The 18,902-nt window shown below is 36.8% G+C and overlaps 1 protein-coding gene across 1 annotated transcript in view; it reads left to right on the forward strand.

Moving 5' to 3' along the window:
- Positions 1 to 18,902, forward strand: part of ST8SIA1 (ST8 alpha-N-acetyl-neuraminide alpha-2,8-sialyltransferase 1) — a 304,938-nt gene that overhangs the window by 139,192 nt on the left and 146,844 nt on the right. The window contains exon 5 of the mRNA XM_082419852.1: positions 8,024 to 18,639. Within this exon, the coding sequence (XP_082275978.1) occupies positions 8,024 to 8,510 (487 nt within the window). The 3' untranslated portion in view covers positions 8,511 to 18,639. The remainder of the gene's footprint in view (positions 1 to 8,023; positions 18,640 to 18,902) is intronic.

Consider the following 18,902-nt stretch of genomic DNA (forward strand, 5'->3'; position numbering starts at 1 on the left):
CTATGCTCTACCTATTCATCCCTCTCTCCCCCTCCAACCCCTGGCAACCACTGATCTTTAAGTTATACTATATCTGTAGCTTTGCCTTTTCCAAAATGTCATATAGTTGCAATCATACAGTGTGTAGCCTTTTCAGATTGGCTTATTTCACTTAATAATCTGCCTTTAAGTGTTCTCCCTGTCTTTTAATGGCTTCATAGCTCATTTCATTTTAGTGTTGATCATATTCTGTTGGATTGAAATAATACAGTTTCTTTATCCATTCACCTACTGAAGGACATCTTGGTTGCTTCCAAGTTTTGACAATTATGAATAAAGCTGCTACACGTACACGTGTACAAATTTTTATGTGGACATAAGTTTTCAACATCTTTGAGTTGAAGGAGCATGATTGCTGGATGGTGTGGTAAGAGTATGCTTAATTTTGTAAGAAACCACCAAACTGTCTTCCAAAGTGGCTGTACCATTTTGTATTCCCAACAGCAGTGAATGAGAATCCCTGTTACTTCACATCCTCACAAGTATTTGGTGTTGTCAGTGTTCTGGATTTTGGCCATCCTCATAGATGGGTAGTGGTATCTCATCGTTGCTTTCATTTGAATATCGCTGATAATGTATGATGTGGAACATCTTTTCATATGCTTATTTGCCATCTGGTGAGATGTCAGAGTCTTTGGCCCATTTTTTAATTGAGTTGTTTGTTTTCTTATTGTTGAGTTTTAACAGTGCTTTGTATATTTTAGATAACAGCTCTTTATCAGCTGCATCTTTTGCATATATTTTCTCCCAGGCTGTGGCTTGTCTTCTCATTCTCCTGACATTGTCTTTCACAGAGCAGAAGTTCTTAATTTTAATGAAGTCCAGCTTATCAATTATTTCTTTCATGGATTGTGCCTTTGGTGTTTTATCTAAAAAGTTATCGCCATACTCAAGGTCGTCTAGATTTTCTCTTGCATTGTCTTCTAGGAGTTTTATAGTTTTGCATTTTACATTTAGGTTTATGTTCCATTTTGAGTTAATTTTTGTGAAGGGTATAAAGTCTGTGTCTAGATTCATTTTTTGGCATGTGGATGTCCACTTGCTCCAGCACCATTTGTTAAAATGACTGTCTTTGTTCCACTGTATTGCCTTTGCTTCTTTGCCAAAGATCACTTTGCTCCTTTGTCAAAGACCCACTGTATTTATGTGGGTCTATTTCTGGGCTCCCCATTCTGTTACATTGATCTATTTATTCTTTTACCAATTCCATACTGTCTTGATTTCTGTACCTTTATAGTAAGTGTTGAAGTTGGGTAGTGTCAGTCCTTCAACTTCATTCTTCTCCTTCAATATTGTATTGGCTACTCTCAGTCTTTTGCCTCTCCATATAAATTTTAGAATCAATTTGTTGATATCCACAAAAGAACTTGCTGGGATTTTGATTGGGGTTGTACTGAATCTATAAATCAAGTTGGGAAGAACTGACATCTTGAGAATATTGAGTCTTCTTATTTGTAAACATGTGATGTCTCTCCATTTATTTAGTTCCTCGATTTTTATTTAGTTCATTAGAGTTTTGTAGTTTTCCTCACATAGATCTTGTACATATTTTGTTAGATTTATGCCTAAGTATTTCATTTTGGGGGTTGCTAGTATAAATTGTATTGTGTTTTTTATTTCAAATTCCACTTGTTATTACTGATATATACGAAAGCAATTGACTTTTGTATATTAACCCTGTATCCTGCAACCTTATTAGTTCCAGGAGCATTTTCAATTCTTTCAGATTTTCTACGTGTCATCTGAAAAGACAGTTTTATTTATTCCTTCTCAATCTGTATACCTTTCACTTCCTTTTCATATCTAATTGTATTAACAATGACTTCCAGTATAATGTTGAAAGTAGTGGTGAGATCCTTGACTTGGAGACATCCTTGACTTGTTCCCAGTGTTAGTGGGAGAGCTTCAAGTTTCTCACCATAAAGTATTATGTTAGGTGTAGGTTTTTTATAGATATTTTTATCAAGCTGAGGAAGTTCTCTCCTAGTTTAACTATGGATTTTTAGAAGTTGATCTAGACTTTATTGGTTTTAATAAATAATTTTTCAGTTGGTTCTCTTATATATTCAGATAGGTAATTATATCATCTGTAAATATTGATTTCCCCTTGTAAACATACTTGAAATATGTTTTCCAGTGCAGTATGTATATTTTTATGTGGTTGATGATCTGGACTTTATGATAATAATTGTTTTAATATATTTATGTATATATATCATACTATATATTTTCTTTTGTGACATAACATGTGGTCATTTTAGAAACTTTCAATCATGTTTTAAAACAATAGACATTTTAAAATTAAAGACTTAATTATGATTGTGGGTTTGTGAATACCTATCCATCTGAATTTTAATCCGTTTTGCTAAATATATTTTGAAACTATCTTGTTAGGTGAATAAAGTTTCTTGACTGTTACACTTTAGGGTGGTATTGTTCATTGGATCAATATACATTAGTTTATATTTTTAATTTATTTTATTGAAGTATAGTTGATTTACAATGTTTTGTTAATTTTTGCTGTACAGCAAAGTGATTCAGTTATACATATATATTCTTTATTTTCTATTTTTATGATTTAAAAAATTTAATATCTATTTTACCAAAATATTATGTGTATAATACATAGTTTTCAAGATCAAATAATACAACTGCTTTCAAATAGAAAGCAGCAATCTCCTGTCATACACTCCCCCAAGAAATGTTCCAAGGCCTTCAACTTCTCTAGCTGATTTTTCTCTAGTTACATTTTAAAGCAGCATGCTTAATTGCAATAAAAAATTTTTTTCCATTTATCTATAGATTTCTTATGGAAAAATTAAGATTTTTCTCTCTTAAAGTGTTCCTCACAGCACCACTCCCCCATACACACTTACACTTTCTTGATCTCTCAATACAGATATATCACAATCAAATCAATAGTCAGTGCTTACCTTAGTGTCTATCTAAGTACTGTTCACATCTGAGACAAAAAGTCTATTACAAGTATTTAATATCCAGTTCAACTTTTAATTTTTCCCCAGAGTAAATAAAGGCTTTCCATGCAACAGTCACTAATTCATCTCCAGACTCCCATTAGAGCTGCAAATCTTCTTTCATTACTGCCAACATGCTAGTCTGTCAGGGTCACTTTTTTGTTGTTGAGACATCCTTTTATTTATTCATTTATTTTTTTTGTTAGCATGTGGTATTTGTTTTTCTCTTTCTTACTTACTTCACTATGTATGACAGACTCTAGATCCATCCACCTCACTACAAATAACTCAATTTCTTTTTATGGCTGAGTAATATTCCATTGTATACATTTGCCACATCTTCTTTATCCATTCATCTGTCAATGGACACTTAGGTTGCTTCCATGTCCTGGCTATTGTAAATAGAGCTGCACTGAACATTGTGGTACATGACTCTTTTTCAGTTATGGTTTTCTCAGGGTATACGCCCAATAGTGGAATTGCTGGGTCATTTGGTAGTTCTATTTTTAGTTTTTAAAGGAACCTCCATACTGTTCTCCATAGTGGCTGTATCAAGTTACATTCCCACCAACAGTGCAAGAGGGTTCCCTTTTCTCCACACCCTCTCCAGCATTTATTGTTTGTAGATTTTTTGATGATGGCCGTTCTGACTGGTGTGAGGTGATACCTCATTGTAGTTTTTATTTGCATTTCTCTAATGATTAGTGATGTTGAGCATCCTTTCATGTGTTTGCTCGCAATCTGTATATCTTCTTTGGAGAAATGTCTATTTAGGTCTTCTGCCCATTTGGGGATTGGGTTGTTTGTATTTTTAATATTGAGCTGCATGAGCTGTTTGTAAATTTTGGAGATTAATCCTTTGTCAGTTGCTTCAATTGCAAATATTTTCTCCCATTCTGAGGGTTGTCTTTTCATCTTGTTCATGGTTTCCTTTGCTGTGCAACAGCTTTGAAGTTTCATTAGGTCCCATTTGTTTATTTTTGTTTTTATTTCCATTTCTCTAGGAGGTGGGTCAAAAAGGATCTTGCTCTGATTTATGTCATAGAGTGTTCTCCCTATGTTTTCCTCTAAGAGTTTTATAGTGTCTGGCCTTACATTTAGGTCTTTAATCCATTTTGAGTTTATTTTTGTGTATGGTGTTAGGGAGTGTTCTAATTTCATTCTTTTACATGTAACTGTCCAGTTTTCCCAGCACCACTTATTGAAGAGGCTGTCTTTTCTCCATTGTATGTTCTTGCCTCCTTTATCAAAATAAGGTGACCATATGTGCCTGGGTTTATCTCTGGGCTTTCTATCCTGTTCCATTGATCTATATTTCTGTTTTTGTGCCACTACCATACTGTCTTGATTACTGTAGCTTTGTAGTATAGTCTGAAGTCCAGAAGCCTGATTCCTACAGCTCCATTTTTCTTTCTCAAGATTGCTTTGGCTGTTCGGGGTCTTTTGTGTTTCCATACAAATTGTGAAATTTTTTGTTCTAGTTCTGTGAAAAATGTCATTGGTGGTTTGATAAGGATTGCATTGAATCTGTAGATTGCTTTGGGTAGTATACTCATTTTCACAATGTTGATTCTTCCAATCCAAGAACATGGTATATCTCTCCATCTGTTGGTATCATCTTTAATTTCTTTCATCAGTGTCTTATAGTTTTCTGCATACAGGTCTTTTGTCTCCTTGGGTAGGTTTATTCCTAGGTATTTTATTCTTTTTGTTGCAGTGGTAAATGGGAGTGTTTCCTTAATTTCTGTTTCAGATTTTCATCATTAGTGTATAGGAATGCAAGAGATTTCTGTGCATTAATTTTGTATCCTGCTACTTTACCAAATTCATTGATTAGCTCTAGTAGTTTTCTGGTAGCATCTTTAGGATTCTCTATGTATAGACATCCTTTTAGAAACTATCTTTTTCTCTCATAGAATCTGATTGATGGCTTTCTCAGCCTGCTGTGTAAACTGTCTTCCTGGAGATTTCCTTTACCTGAATCCATCTGTTGTTATATGTTCTAATTACTAACAGCTCTTTCTTATTACCTAAATTATTTTTTTTCATTTTATAGCATCTAAGTCTTAGTTCATGGGTGCAAATATTAATGAATAATTAATATTTCTAAACAAACTAATTATAGACCTTTAAGAGTTTTCTTCTGCCTCTTTAATGATCTTGGTTTTTTCCGAGTTCTTTCGTTCTTCCATTCTGTTCTCTGACTTTCGTGTTGGAGGCTTTCCTTTAATGTCTTCTGATCTTGACTGTCTGTTCTTGTTTGGAGACTGGAAGCTCTGTGCAGAGACTGGACCTGTTGACAGGTGAGCTTCACTCTCAGTTGAAGAGAAGATAGCAAGCTGGCTTTCTCCTGGGTGACTCCCAAGTGTCATAATCTACAGGTCTCTCTCTTGGCCGTATGAGTTGAAAAGAATCCCCAGTTTCCTGTGGGTTGGGCCAGGTATCATCTGGGCACACAGCCACTGTTCCTCCCTAGAGGCTGACACTCCCTCTCCACTATACACAGCGATAATTGGCCAGTGCAGGATTTTAGAGTTCAACCCACCTGCATGTTCCTGCTGCCCTATAATCTGAACAATAACCTTGTTGATTGTTCCAAGACACCCACCTTCTCCAGTATCTCCTGCCTTAAGGAATAGGGCACAACTACCTTTTAGAGCAATGCCTGGTCAATTAGTTTATGTTTTGCTTTCCTTCTATAAGCTTTCTGTTTTCAGAAGTATTCCAGATGTGGGGATTGACTGAAGGTTTTCCTTCTTTTCTTTTTTTAGGATAAATGTAGATTTTTTTTTTTAAAAAAAACATCTTTTCTCTTATTTCTAGAGATTTGCTCTAGGAGGGAGAGCTGGGCCCTTACCTTCCCTGATTCTATTCAGTTTGCATCTTGACTGGCAACCTGAAGCTGAACGTTTTAACATTTTATTAATCACAATTGAAAAATAAGAAGATATAAAGAAAGACATGCTGAGGGAAAGATGCAGAGAGTTGGATAGCTTACACTGATGGTGTCTATCTTCTAAATAAGTATAGCCCCCAGACACCTGCATCAGAATCAGCAGGGAATGCTGGGTAAAAATTCAACTCCCTGTATCACTCTCATCAGAATCTAGGAATCTGTGATACAGGTTATTCTAACTAAAGTTTGAGAACCATAGTTCAAATGAAGTAGGAAGTTATCTGCAGGGTGTATCTACACGATTAGGAAAGTGTTAGCGAGCAGCAAATATGGGCGGGCAATGGAGAGAATAAAAGAATTATTAAGCAGAGCCTATTGAAGTTGGGAAGCAGGAGTTTGTGTTGGAGAGGCTGGCCCATCTCCAGAGTGTGGATCAGTGTCTTCCATGCCTTCTTTTAGGGTAAAGTTATTGCACCTAAAAACCCTGTTGTCACTTCTCTGTCAGAGCCCAGGGAAAATTGCTAAGACAGGCTGCTGAATCAAGGACATGAAGAAAACTTGAGCAATTTCCCTTCCTTTGGGCTTTAGAAGCACATCTTTCTTGGCAGGCAGAGTTCATAACATTGATTGCGACATAAAATCCTGTGGATTTGTGTATTCAGAATTTCAGTTTCACATATTTCTGATGAGCCCTGCCAACCTGTCAGGCCAGACTTCCCTCTGCTGGTAGTGGCTCAATTCCATTCTCAAATGCTGCTTCTTCACCTGCACGTAACCCAAGATAGGTGACTTCCGTTTGTGAAAGAACAAGAAGTTACAAGGCACTCACTGTCTTTTTGTCTTTTTTCACTTGAGCTACATCAGCAACCTCTTAACTGGTCTCCAGGCCACCAGCCTCTTCCTTCCCCAGATCATCAGAGTCACTTTTTTTGACACAGATGATTGACAACTAAACAAATGATGAAATATTTGTAATCCAGATAGTAAGTGCTCTAAGTACTCACTTCTGTGAAGGTTCTCAGTCATCACAGAGTGCAGCCCAAACAAATTAGAGATGCAAGGGTTTTGGCAACACACCTCATCTCCCATCACTGCCTCCACAATCCCTGTCTCGCTCGTTCCAGGGACACAGAATCCTCATCATTGCTTCAGGACACTGCACCCTTGCCTATGACCAAAGTGTTCTTTATAGTTTAGTGGTTGTTCTTCCTGTTGTTCCCCTAAGGAGATGTATTTAAATGTCATCCCCTCTCTGTAGCTTTCTTGGAACCCACTCTCTCTCTCCCAAGGCAGAATTATTTTTTCATCTGTATTCCATAGTAATTTAGACAAATATCAACGGTCGCACTTAGAACATTATATTGTGCTCACTTATATTTTTGTTTCACAATTGCACTGGAATTTCCTGAGATTAAAAATCGGGTCATTAAAATTTTACTTCCCCAATGCCTGATGCATAGGATGTGTACCATTAATTTTAGCTGAATACATTTGAATCAGAGATCCTCTTTCTATGTAATCCAAACTGAAAGAACATAGGAAAGTGGAGTTCTTTGGAGCAAGCAATATGGGCAACTCTTAGTGGCATTTTATAATAGAGACAAGTCTTTCTTTTTCCATGTAATATTATAATATAGCATTCACTGATTAAGCTGCATACTTATAGAATTTCAATGGTAAGAAGTATCTTAGAAGTGATTCCTTTGATTTGCAGATGAGAAAACCAGTCCTGTGCTTATGTCTACCACACAAGTAGCTTTTATCAAAAGCCTATCCAACAACCAACAATCTTTGTGAATTCATGAGTATTAAATCATTTTTAAATTCCAGGAAAGTAAATTCTAAAAGAGAACAAAATGTACAATGCATTTTAGTTCAGAGGGCATCTCATTAAAGAATCTTAACTGGAGTTTAAGATGTTGCGGTGGGGAAAAGTCAGGCTACTTGATGAGAGATAACTGGTAAGTTCAAGGTGGATTTTAAATACAAGAGAAGTGTTTTTCTTGTTTTTTGCTGAGATGATATGAGCTATCAGGGCCATCAGAAGAATGGTAGAGTGGGTATTGATGAGTTTCTTTTCTCCAGGTTTAATTGAGCTTCTTCTTTTTGATAGGTTTCAGAACCTGCTGTGGTCCAGAAAGACGTTTGTGGACCACATGAAAGTGTATAACCACAGTTACATCTACATGCCTGCCTTTTCTATGAAGACGGGAACAGAGCCATCCCTCCGGGTTTATTACACACTGTCAGATGTTGGTGCCAATCAAACAGTGCTCTTTGCCAACCCCAACTTTCTGCGTAGCATTGGGAAGTTCTGGAAAAGTAGGGGAATTCATGCCAAGCGCCTATCCACAGGACTGTTTCTGGTGAGCGCGGCCCTAGGCCTCTGTGAAGAGGTGGCCATCTACGGCTTCTGGCCCTTCTCTGTGAATATGCATGAACAACCCATCAGCCACCACTACTATGACAATGTCCTGCCCTTTTCTGGCTTCCATGCCATGCCGGAGGAATTTCTCCAACTCTGGTATCTTCATAAAATTGGTGCACTGAGAATGCAGTTAGACCCATGTGAGGACACCTCACTCCCACCCACTTCCTAGGGACTGTGGAAAAAGAAAGGACTGAGCCAGGGTATTTTTGTTAGGTTTTCTACGTGATTCCAAAAGGGAATGGTCAGGTCGTTTCATGGATTTGCGTGGGCCACTTGGAAAAAACGGCAACAAAAACTCAAGGAGAACTCTACTTTTACTGTTGGCTGGAAAGACAAAAAAAGAAGTGAAATGTCCTATGAAATCTTTTATAGCACATGGTGGATGTGCAACTAGTAACATGCTGATGAAATGATGTTGGTAAACCACATTTTCATGGTTCAAATAGCGATGGTACAGTTCACAAACAAGACAAAACTCTAGTTGTTGAAGCTGAGGAATTAATCAAGGTATAGTAAATGAAATGCCAGGGTAAAAGTGTTAGTGATTATCAACATGAACTGGCTTAATTTAAAAAAAAAAAACTATCTTATTAAGACTAACATTAGAACTCTATAGGTTTTTAAAAAATTATTATTTATTTTTGCCTTATTTAAAGGCAGTGAGTCGGTGATGGGGTAGATTTTAAAAATCCCTTACTGAATAATATGGATCCAAAATGCTACAGCTGATTATTGTGATTTGTTGAACCAAGTCTGTGTTAACTAGAGTTCCCTTCCCTTCCACTTAAAAAATGTTAAATAAGAATGACCTCCTCCCCTTTTGTCAGGTCTACTTAGACAATGTGAAGCATTGTTGAATTTAGTCTGGGTCGATTCATTGTCAGGATGAAGAGCCACTTTCCCTCCTCAGAATTTAGGGCATAAACTCAATTTTAGGTGTGCATTATGTAACCTGTTTGCATTATTATTATTTTAGTGCAAAAAACTGCAAATGTGAGTGCATTATTTATTTGCAAATTGGCAGAATTGTCTTCATAATTTAATGTTTGGAGATGAAGTAAAGCACAATGACGTAAAGCTTAGTCTCTGGAAGATAGATTGGAAGGCATATCCTTTTCTATCTACCATGGTATGTTCCCTCCAAGATAAAGAATATGCATGCACACATAAAAGAATGCGTATATTTGTGTACCCTCTTACATAGACTCTCACACACACACTGTTAAACAAAGCTCATTCCTGTGTGATTATGAAAGCCGAACCCACATGACCTGGGATGGCAAAAATCTGTAACTGGTGTTGGAGAGCTACAAATGCATTATGTACTACCTACTACACCTTGATATGAGAGAAGCCAGCTTACTGCATGCTGCTGTAATGCTCAAACCAGTATGAGATGCAAGCCTTACCCCCAAATCACTCCAAATGAGCAGAATTGGTTTAGTCAATGTGACTCTTCCCAACATCTCATGAGTAAGTCCTGTGTTAAGCATGGTCATCAAGCATGGTTCACACCAGTAAAGGGATGTGAATTAGTAGCTGTTTATTCCCTTAGTAACAGGTAGGACTGCTTAGAAGGCTTGTTACCTCAGCTTCGACACAACTGCACACAAACTCCGTTGACAGATTACAAGCAGTCAGATGTGTTTACATATAAGAGAAAGGTAAAAGAAACCTCACATGGTCTTTGTGCTTTGGGATGCCTTAATCTAAAAGGAGACAGTAGAAATCACTAACTTTATTTTTAAGTGTCACCAAAATGTAGGTAAACTGTACCCAAAAGTTCTGCTTCATTTTTAATGGTAGAAACCTAGTATACAATATAGACTAAAACAGTTAAACAGGTGGCAGTTTTTGGTGGGTTAATTTAAAAGATACCAAGATAAAAAAAGCCCTTGGAAAAATTCTACGTCATTGGAATAGCCAATTTCTAAATATGATTGAATATTGAGGTTATTATAGAGATCAGCAGTTAAAATACGGCTGGTTGACATAACACAGATTCTGTTGATATTTAGAAAGTTAAGAATTTGAGAGTATTGATTCTCTGCAGATCTCATTTGCTCTTTTGATCCTATTTGGCCACAAAAATGTAATGAGAATGTACTATGAGGGAGTTGCATTAAATATTCGCTATGTGTACAACCCTGAATATATTTCCTCTTTTGAGCTATTGTTATTACTTAATAACTACCTTAAAAAGGAATATATTTTTAGCTATATGTTTCATCAAAATATAAAAGGCCTAACAAAAAACATACATAAAAGTTAATAAAATATGTATCACTCAGATTAGTGCTTTAATTATTGAAATTGTTCAGATGTAACTAATGAGCTCCATAGAACCCATGTGTCACAGTTCCACTGGAGATGCCTTCTGGAAATTTTACATCTTATGATTCCTGGGCTAGGTTTATGCGATAGATTTGTACAGTGGTTAGTCTATACATTTGGGGTTTCTGAAAGGCAAAACAGAAATGGCCCAAATCGATAAAGTGTAATTAGATCAGGGCTTCTTAACGGGGTGATTCCCCTCCCCCATCTGGTGACACTTGGCAATGTCTGGAGACATTTTTGATTGTCATGATTTGGAGGGTGCTGCCAGCATCTAGTGGATAGAGGCCCAGGATCCTGCTAAACATCCTACAATGCACAGAGCAGCGCCCCCTGCCCCCCCAACAAAGAATTCCCCACTTGAAAATGCCAATAGTGCCAAGGTTGAGAAACCCTGGATTAGACCAAAGTGATATTTTGATTGTTCCATATTGTCTTCAGTTAAGGATACACATACATGCTCTCATCATTCAAAGTACGACTACAATTTAATGAGAATGTTTTCTTAGAGTAGGTTACAGTTTGGCATTATTTTATAGTGGTAATTCTTAAGTATGCCATACATATTCCCTTTTCTGTGGTTAGATAGATGTGTCTAAACCTAGGAGTTTTGAGTGTCTGTGTGTGTGTACGTGTGTGTAGCATAAAGTTATATATATCCATCCTTATTGAAATATGTGTTTTCCTAAGTGAGGATCTTTCTAGAATTATCTTTCAGAGTACTCTGGCATACTCTATTACTCTTAAGAAGTTGAATTCTTTTTTTTTTTTTCATCTTTATTGGAGTATAATTGCTTTACAATGTTGTGTTAGTTTCTGCTGTACAAAATGAATCAGCTATACGTATACATATATCCCCATATCTCCTCCCTCTTGCGTCTCCCTCCCATCCTCCCTATCCCACCCCTCTAGGTCATCACAAAGCACCGAGCTGATCTCCCTGTGCTATGCAGCTGCTTCCCACTAGCTATCCATTTTACATTTGGTAGTGTATATATGTCAATGCTACTCTCTCACTTTGTCCCAGCTTCCCCTCCCACCCCCCACCTCCGTGTCCTCAGGTCTGTTCTCTATGTCTGCGTCTTTATTCCTGCCCTGCCACTAGGTTCATCAGTACCATTTTTTTAGATTCCATATATATGCATTAGCATACTGTATTGGTTTTTCTCTCTCTGACTTACTTCACTCTGTATGACAGACTCTAACTCCATCCACCTCACTACAAATAACTCAATTTTGTCCCTTTTCATGGCTGAGTAATATTCCATTGTATATATGTGCCACATCAAGAAGCTGAATTCTAAACTCCCATTATTTTATTTTGTTTATTTGAAATTGAGACCTTCAGAATTGGACCTCTTTGTCAAATTTGGTTGATTACATTTTAATATTACTGACCCTTAAGATGCAGCTCAGAAGAGATTCAAGTTATGGCAGACACATTTAATACAAAAGTATTTCATCATTTTTGATACATCTGCCAAGAGAAGATGTCACCCTCTGACATCAGTGTAATTTTTAAATTGCTTTTTAGTGACAAAAATGTCACTAAATGTCCATGGGGATAAAAGAGGGGTTGAAGAGACTGAAAATGAGTACCTGATGTGAATTTTTATTTTTATTAGCTCCAACTGGAGAATTGCACTGATGTTAAGGATCATGAGTAAGGATAACCTCTGTTTGATTTTAATTAGACTTTGGTCAAATGAAGATGCCTAAAGGATTAAGTCACTCCATAACAAAGAAAAGTAATTTTTTATATGAAAGATTTCTATATGGAAGAGGACACTGGGCACATATGCTTTATATAGAGTATTTGACCAAGTTTATACAACATTGTGCATCTAAACTGTAAGTAACACAGGAAGTTAAGGAGTGTTTCCTGGATTTTGTTTCTGTATAATTCACTTTTAGCTATTTTAACAAGGGCAAATGATCCAAAATGATCCAATGATCCAAAGTGACATGTTCAAACAGTACTCTGTGTTTGGCTTTGTGATGTTTTATGCCCTTTTCTGGGGTAAAAACCTTGTTTAGGTTAAATATAACTTGTACCTGAAGCAATGGGCAACATGGCTTAAAAATCTACCTGGAAAATAACTGGGAAAATCCTAGGACTCTGAATTTGCCAAAAATATTCTGAGATTAGTCAAAAGATTTACAGGAATGTTACAGATAATTTCAAATAGAAATGATATCAATAACATTTCTTCTTGTCGGCAACTACGGTAGGTTGTAATTTTATTATATACCACCTCCTATTTCTCTGTTTTGAAAATCAGCCACCTAGAGTTTTCATTTCTATGTTTAAAAATACTTTGTGACTTTGTGAAATTTTTAACTGATAAATCCTTGTTAGGAGGGACCTAAGAGGAAAAAAATGTCACAGTCCCCTGAAAACTTCAGGAAATGCTTACTGTGTTGTATAAAAACTTTCCCACCAGAACCAGGTAATAACTGCTCTCTGCCTGTAGAGTTTCAAAGATCAAGAGCTATAAGGACGTTTGTGGGAACTTGAGGATGAGCATGTGGAGGAATGTCTTGAGAACAATACTGTGCTTTTTATTTCTTCATCTTCCCAGTGTAGAGGTCTCCTCTGAGATGATCTGATTTTAGTGGGCACACAGCAGGGATGGAAGTGTGCAGACACTCCGAGGCACCTGCAACATAGATCAAGCCTCTTACAAAGTGAGCAGTAACAACAACTAAATACAAGTAGCAATTTTGGCAACTTCCGTGAATTGAGTGCTGGGACAAGGAAGAGGCAAGTCGAAAGGAGGAAAAACTCAGTCCCCGCGCTCTCCGGATACAAAGGGTCAGAGAAGTCTCTGCCCTTGGCCTTGGCTTTCCAGCACTCTCTATCTCTGTCCACTATCAAGGAAGCTGGCCTGGCTCCGGGGTCAGGCTAGTAGCCTTGTGACTAGAGAGTTGGTGTGGAAATTTGTTGAGATGCTTAAACTTGTGCTCTCTAAATTTGGGTGTCTTGTGACAGATTTCTGGTCATCCTGACCTGATTATGGCCTTGCCAGTGTTTATTAAAAACAGAGCTTTTTTTCTCTACTCTGATGCATTTTCTGAGTTCTTGAAGCTGGGAAGATAGCACATATTCTACTAGTTCTCTAGTAGCCTAGAGAAAGTTCTATAGCCTCTTTGAAAACCTTGGAGACTCATCCAAAGGCATCCTGAAGCCTAGACTGTCTGTTTATAAAATCCTAAATATGAAGCCGCAGTGTTTAGGTTGAGCACCATAAAATTCCTATTTTGTAAGTGAAAGGAGATTTGTGTGAGTCTGCAATTGCTATAACCTTTTTTCTTCCTAGCATAAGAAAATGGATACTACTGGCTTTACCCCCAGCCTAGGCTTCTCTGAAGTTTTTACCTACATCCTAGGGGTGAGAGATTGAAATAAATACATAAATGGAAAATTCATTCAAACATAACACAAAAATTCTGCTTGTCATTGCAATAAAGAAAAAATATACTCTTCTGTCTCCTTCTTCTGATTTTCTGGTGCCAGCATTTCTGATTTCTTCCATCTCTAACTAATAAGGAGTAAATAACTTACTATAAATTGACTAACAATACCTGTGAGCATTTGTATATAGCCAAAGCCCATAACTATAACTTTTTAAAGCACAAAAGAGGAATTATATTTTGGTTATGGTCACTAATTTACCTACCTCCTGTGTTTGTATTGATCTCTACATTGTGCTAAAATTCTTTCTGACTTGCTTTCCTATTGAAGCTGTGGTATAGAATCAATGATGCGAAGCTATCTGGGAGTTTTATAGAATAGTATCTAAATATATTGATCATGTCTCTTTCTGCTTCTATGTAATTAGATTTTCTCCAGTTATTTGTCATTTTAAAAGCTTATGTTTCACATGATACCAATAAACATCTAAGAGATGTGATTTTTATCCAGGGCAGAGAAAGTCAGGAGATAGGTATGTCTGTTTTTCTCTGCATAGTAAGAGAAATGGAGAATTGTAATCTTAAAAAAGAGGTTTAACCAAAATGAAAAAGATACAGATAAAAATCAGGGCTTTAATGGAGAGGGACCACTGGGAAGGATCTTAGTGTGCAGCAAAGAGAGAGCACAGAGGCTGCTGTCCTTGTGTCAGCCTCAAGAACCTTTTCAAAACATTTTAAAGGAAATACATTGTCATGCAGTTGTTATGGCTAATGATGGAAAGACAGTAGAGAAAGCAGCGTGAGACTGTGAGATGCTTAGGGAGAAAAGCAGAAGTGGCACTTATTTACCTACTTGGACCCTCACGGTCTAAATGCTACCCCCCTTTCTGCCCTCTCCAAGTTGGGCTTTCCTTGGTGTCTGAGCCTGAATATGTAAACACTCCCATTCTCACACCCCTCTTCCATCTCCACTTTGATGCGAACTCCCAAAATAAGATTATTTAGATCTTTTATCATGATGCAGCAGTGATAGTAGGAAGTGTTACCTTGCACTTGACCCTTTGAAACATGATCACCCTATGCTCTGCAGAGTTAGCTTTAGTCCACTGCTCCCAAAATTTTACCTCAGTAAAAGGCTTTTATATTCATGATTATTTAGGCAGACATAGATGTATTTTCTCCCCTGTGTTCTAGTGTAAACACACACACACACCCCTTGCATTAGTTATGCCCATTGAAAAGAAAAAGATGGCTGACCTTGTGGGGGGTGGCAGAGGGTGCCTTAACTTTTTCTGGCTTGGCTCCCACTTCCTTGTGTATTTCCTTCATGTATCCCATCACTCTAGAGGTGTAACCATGTTTGTTCCAAGTTGTATCTTTATCATCAGCAAGAACTCTTATAAGTGTAGTGAATGTGACTATTTTATATAAATGCACAATAGTATATAGGCCTTGGAGACGTCTGATAATAGTATGTAAATATCCTTTGTTGAAGTAGTAGAACCTTCTCATAGGGAACGCCTTAGGTGATAGCCACAGGAGGACACATAGACTAAAAATGTTTGTTTTTCCAGCAAATTGTAGCATTCGTGGAATCAAGGAAACAATTTTTTTTTCTGTTTCTCATTCATTCTTCAGCACCAATCCTTTGGGCTTTCTTGTTGGTAGGTTACTAGAGACAACTCTTTCATAATATATAGGATTCACAATTTGTGATGATTGATGGCCACTGGGGTACATCAAAGTCAGAGACACTAGAAGGAAGGGGGCGAGAACAGACAAGGAGAGCTCTATTGAAAACTTGCCTAAATTTTTAAAAGTCTGGAACATGATTAGAACTCCAGTTAACCATACAACATAGTTAGTCTGAAAAGCTTTGAAAAAGAAAGTTTCTCTTTAACTCAATGGTTGCACATTATATAGTATTCCACATGTATGCAAGCTGTTTTTCAAGAGCAAATTTGCAGAGACTGGGGCTAAGAAAAAAATAGAAAAATTCAAATGTTCTTCCATGTACAGTAGTCTAAAAGTCCATAGATGCAGTAATTCTGGAAAAGATGTTAGATTAGACCATAAAATTGAAATCACTTTTGAAATGTACCTGGAATTACTTCTTCCTAATAAAACCAAACTCCACTGGCAGTAGGTGTGGGGAAAATCTGTGCTCTTCATTTCTTCTCTTTTTAGTTTCATAGAATATGTAGCAGGTAAGAAAAAACTTTAATTGGTACTTTTTATAGTATGACTTGAGAAAAACAGTATCTCTGTTGGTCCTGCTGAGTTGTTCTTTCCACAGAATTTAAATGCAATGTCATAGGAGGAGGTTTGCTGTAAAAACATGTCTTTTTCTTTGCTGTGTTCATTGTAATTATGGCTGGTACTGGGAAGGTTCAGTAAGTCTCAATTTCTCTACCTCCCTTACTTGGAGAAATTTTGGAAATGTACCCTGTGAATAAAATGATTTTTTTTTATAGCTTGTGAAGTCTTTTTATTTCCCAGAAGCGTGTGGGTAATTCTATTTCCTTTTCTTTTCTTGCTTTATTTTGTATTCATATCAGCTACACTGATTTTTTCTTCTGGGTGAAAACTCATGCTACTTAGAAAATTATTTTAGAAATACAGAATTATAAATGCTATGAATAGGATATAAGGACATTATTTGTACTTTTTATGCGGGTGAAAGACACTATCTACTGGGCAAAGTAAAGTAGAAAGAATATTGAACATTTATTTAACACGGTATATGTACATGAGCCTACTTTTTCCAGGGATAACATTTTTCCTTCACACAATGAGTCATTATCGGTATGCGTGCCCTAGAGATACTTTAATAAATTTCTAACAGGATTCAAAATATTTAGGTTCAGTGACTTTGACAAGCCTAAGTGTGCCTTCTTGTCTGAATTATTTAGATAATTGCTTCAAACTCCCATTTACCTTGAACTCTCGTGGCCCCATTCTGCCACTTTCTCAAGAGGGAGAGATACCAGAAAAAGTCACCTTGGTCCATCCTTTACCATACATTTCTCCTCAGAAATTGGTCAAGGTGCTTTGTGCAGATCTCCTTATTAATTCTCTGACTTCATTCTCACATAACAGCTTTTTTGGACTAAAGCTATTTTAGGAAAGGACATTCTATTACCTAATGTTAAATCTTCATGAGGTTTAGCTGAATCATTTGGGGGAAAAGGGCAGAGCTCCAGCATAAATGTGGGTTGCTCTAGTCTATTCTCAGATCACATGAGGAAAATAGATCTCACTTGTTTTCACCAACTATCATTAAGTAAAAAAAATCTAGATATTACTGAGTCCTGCTGTTCTACTTTATTTTGGTTTAAGCATTCAAAAACAGATATTAAGAATCCAAAGGCATTAATTACTCAAGAATTCCTAAGCCTAAAAAGTGTAATTACGAGTCACAGTCTATATTTTTGCTTGAAAACTTATTATTTGGACATACAGTTAGATTCTTGATGGTATGAAGGACTAAAGATGTAGGATGATTGAATTGAATCTTGTGAAGTTTATTGTGAGTGATCAGGAAACCATGGGATGAAACTGGGGCCATATCTGTTTATGCTTGACATGTGTAATTCTGAGACATACTAACTAGTTTCTAAGATTTTGAAAGTACAGGAAAACAAATCCTTTGCTTCTTTTATATGGATAGAAAATTATTTCTTTCCTCCACAAGAGTCATGGTTTCCAGGCATGAATTCAAAAATCAACCTCAATATTTGGGAACTTTTTCATCATAAACAATGCAATCAAAAGTTACATTACAAAACAATCAAGAGTTTATTGATCTCAAGATACACTTCGATTAAGAAGATTCTGACCTTTGTGTGTAGAGGAAAAGGGGACAGTAAGGATGGAGCATGAGAGTTCATTTGGTCGGTCAGCTGTAATCAACACGCCACCAGGTGGATTACTGATCTATTCAGAAATGGTTTTATTTATTTATTTGTTTATTTTTAACACAATTCCTCTTATTCTGATTCAAACTCATTATCTTTTATCAAGAACATAACAGTGTAAGTTTACTTGTAGTCTCTCATACAAAATGTATTTCAGAGTAACCCCAGTCTTTTTTTTTTTTTGAACATCTTTATTGGAGTATACTTGCTTTACAATGGTGTGTTAGTTTCTGCTTTATAGCGAAGTGAATCAATATACACATACACATATCCCCATATCCCCTCCCTCTTGCGTCTCCCTCCCACCCTCCCTATCCCACCCCTCTAGGTGGTCACAAAGCACCGAGCTGATCTCCCTGTGCTATGTGGCTGCTTCCCACTAGCTATCTATTTTACATTTGGTAGTGTATATATGTCAGTGCCGCTCTCTCACTTCAGCCCAGCTTACCGTTCCCCCTCCCTGTGTCCTCAAGTCCATTCTCTACATCTGCATCTTTATTCCTGTCCTGCCCCTAGGTTCTTCAGGACCTTTTTTTTTTTTTTTTTTTTTTTTTAGATTCCATATATATGTGTTAGCATACAGTATTTGTTTTTCTCTTTCTGACTTACTTCACTCTGTATGACAGACTCTAGGTCTATCCATCTCACTACAAATAACTCAGTTTCGTTTCCTTTTATGGCTGAGTAATATTCCATTGTATATATGTGCCACATCTTCTTTATCCATTCATCTGTTGATGGACACTTAGGTTGCTTCCATGTCCTAGCTATAGAGCTGCAATGAACATTGTGGTACATGACTCTTTTTGAATTATGGTTTTCTCAGGGTATATGCTCAGTAGTGGGATTGCTGGGTCATATGGTAGTTCTATTTTTGTTTTTTGAGGAATCTCCAT

The sequence above is a fragment of the Balaenoptera physalus genome (assembly GCF_965194825.1).
Source record: "Balaenoptera physalus genome assembly, chromosome: 13".
Lineage (NCBI taxonomy): Eukaryota > Metazoa > Chordata > Mammalia > Artiodactyla > Balaenopteridae > Balaenoptera > Balaenoptera physalus.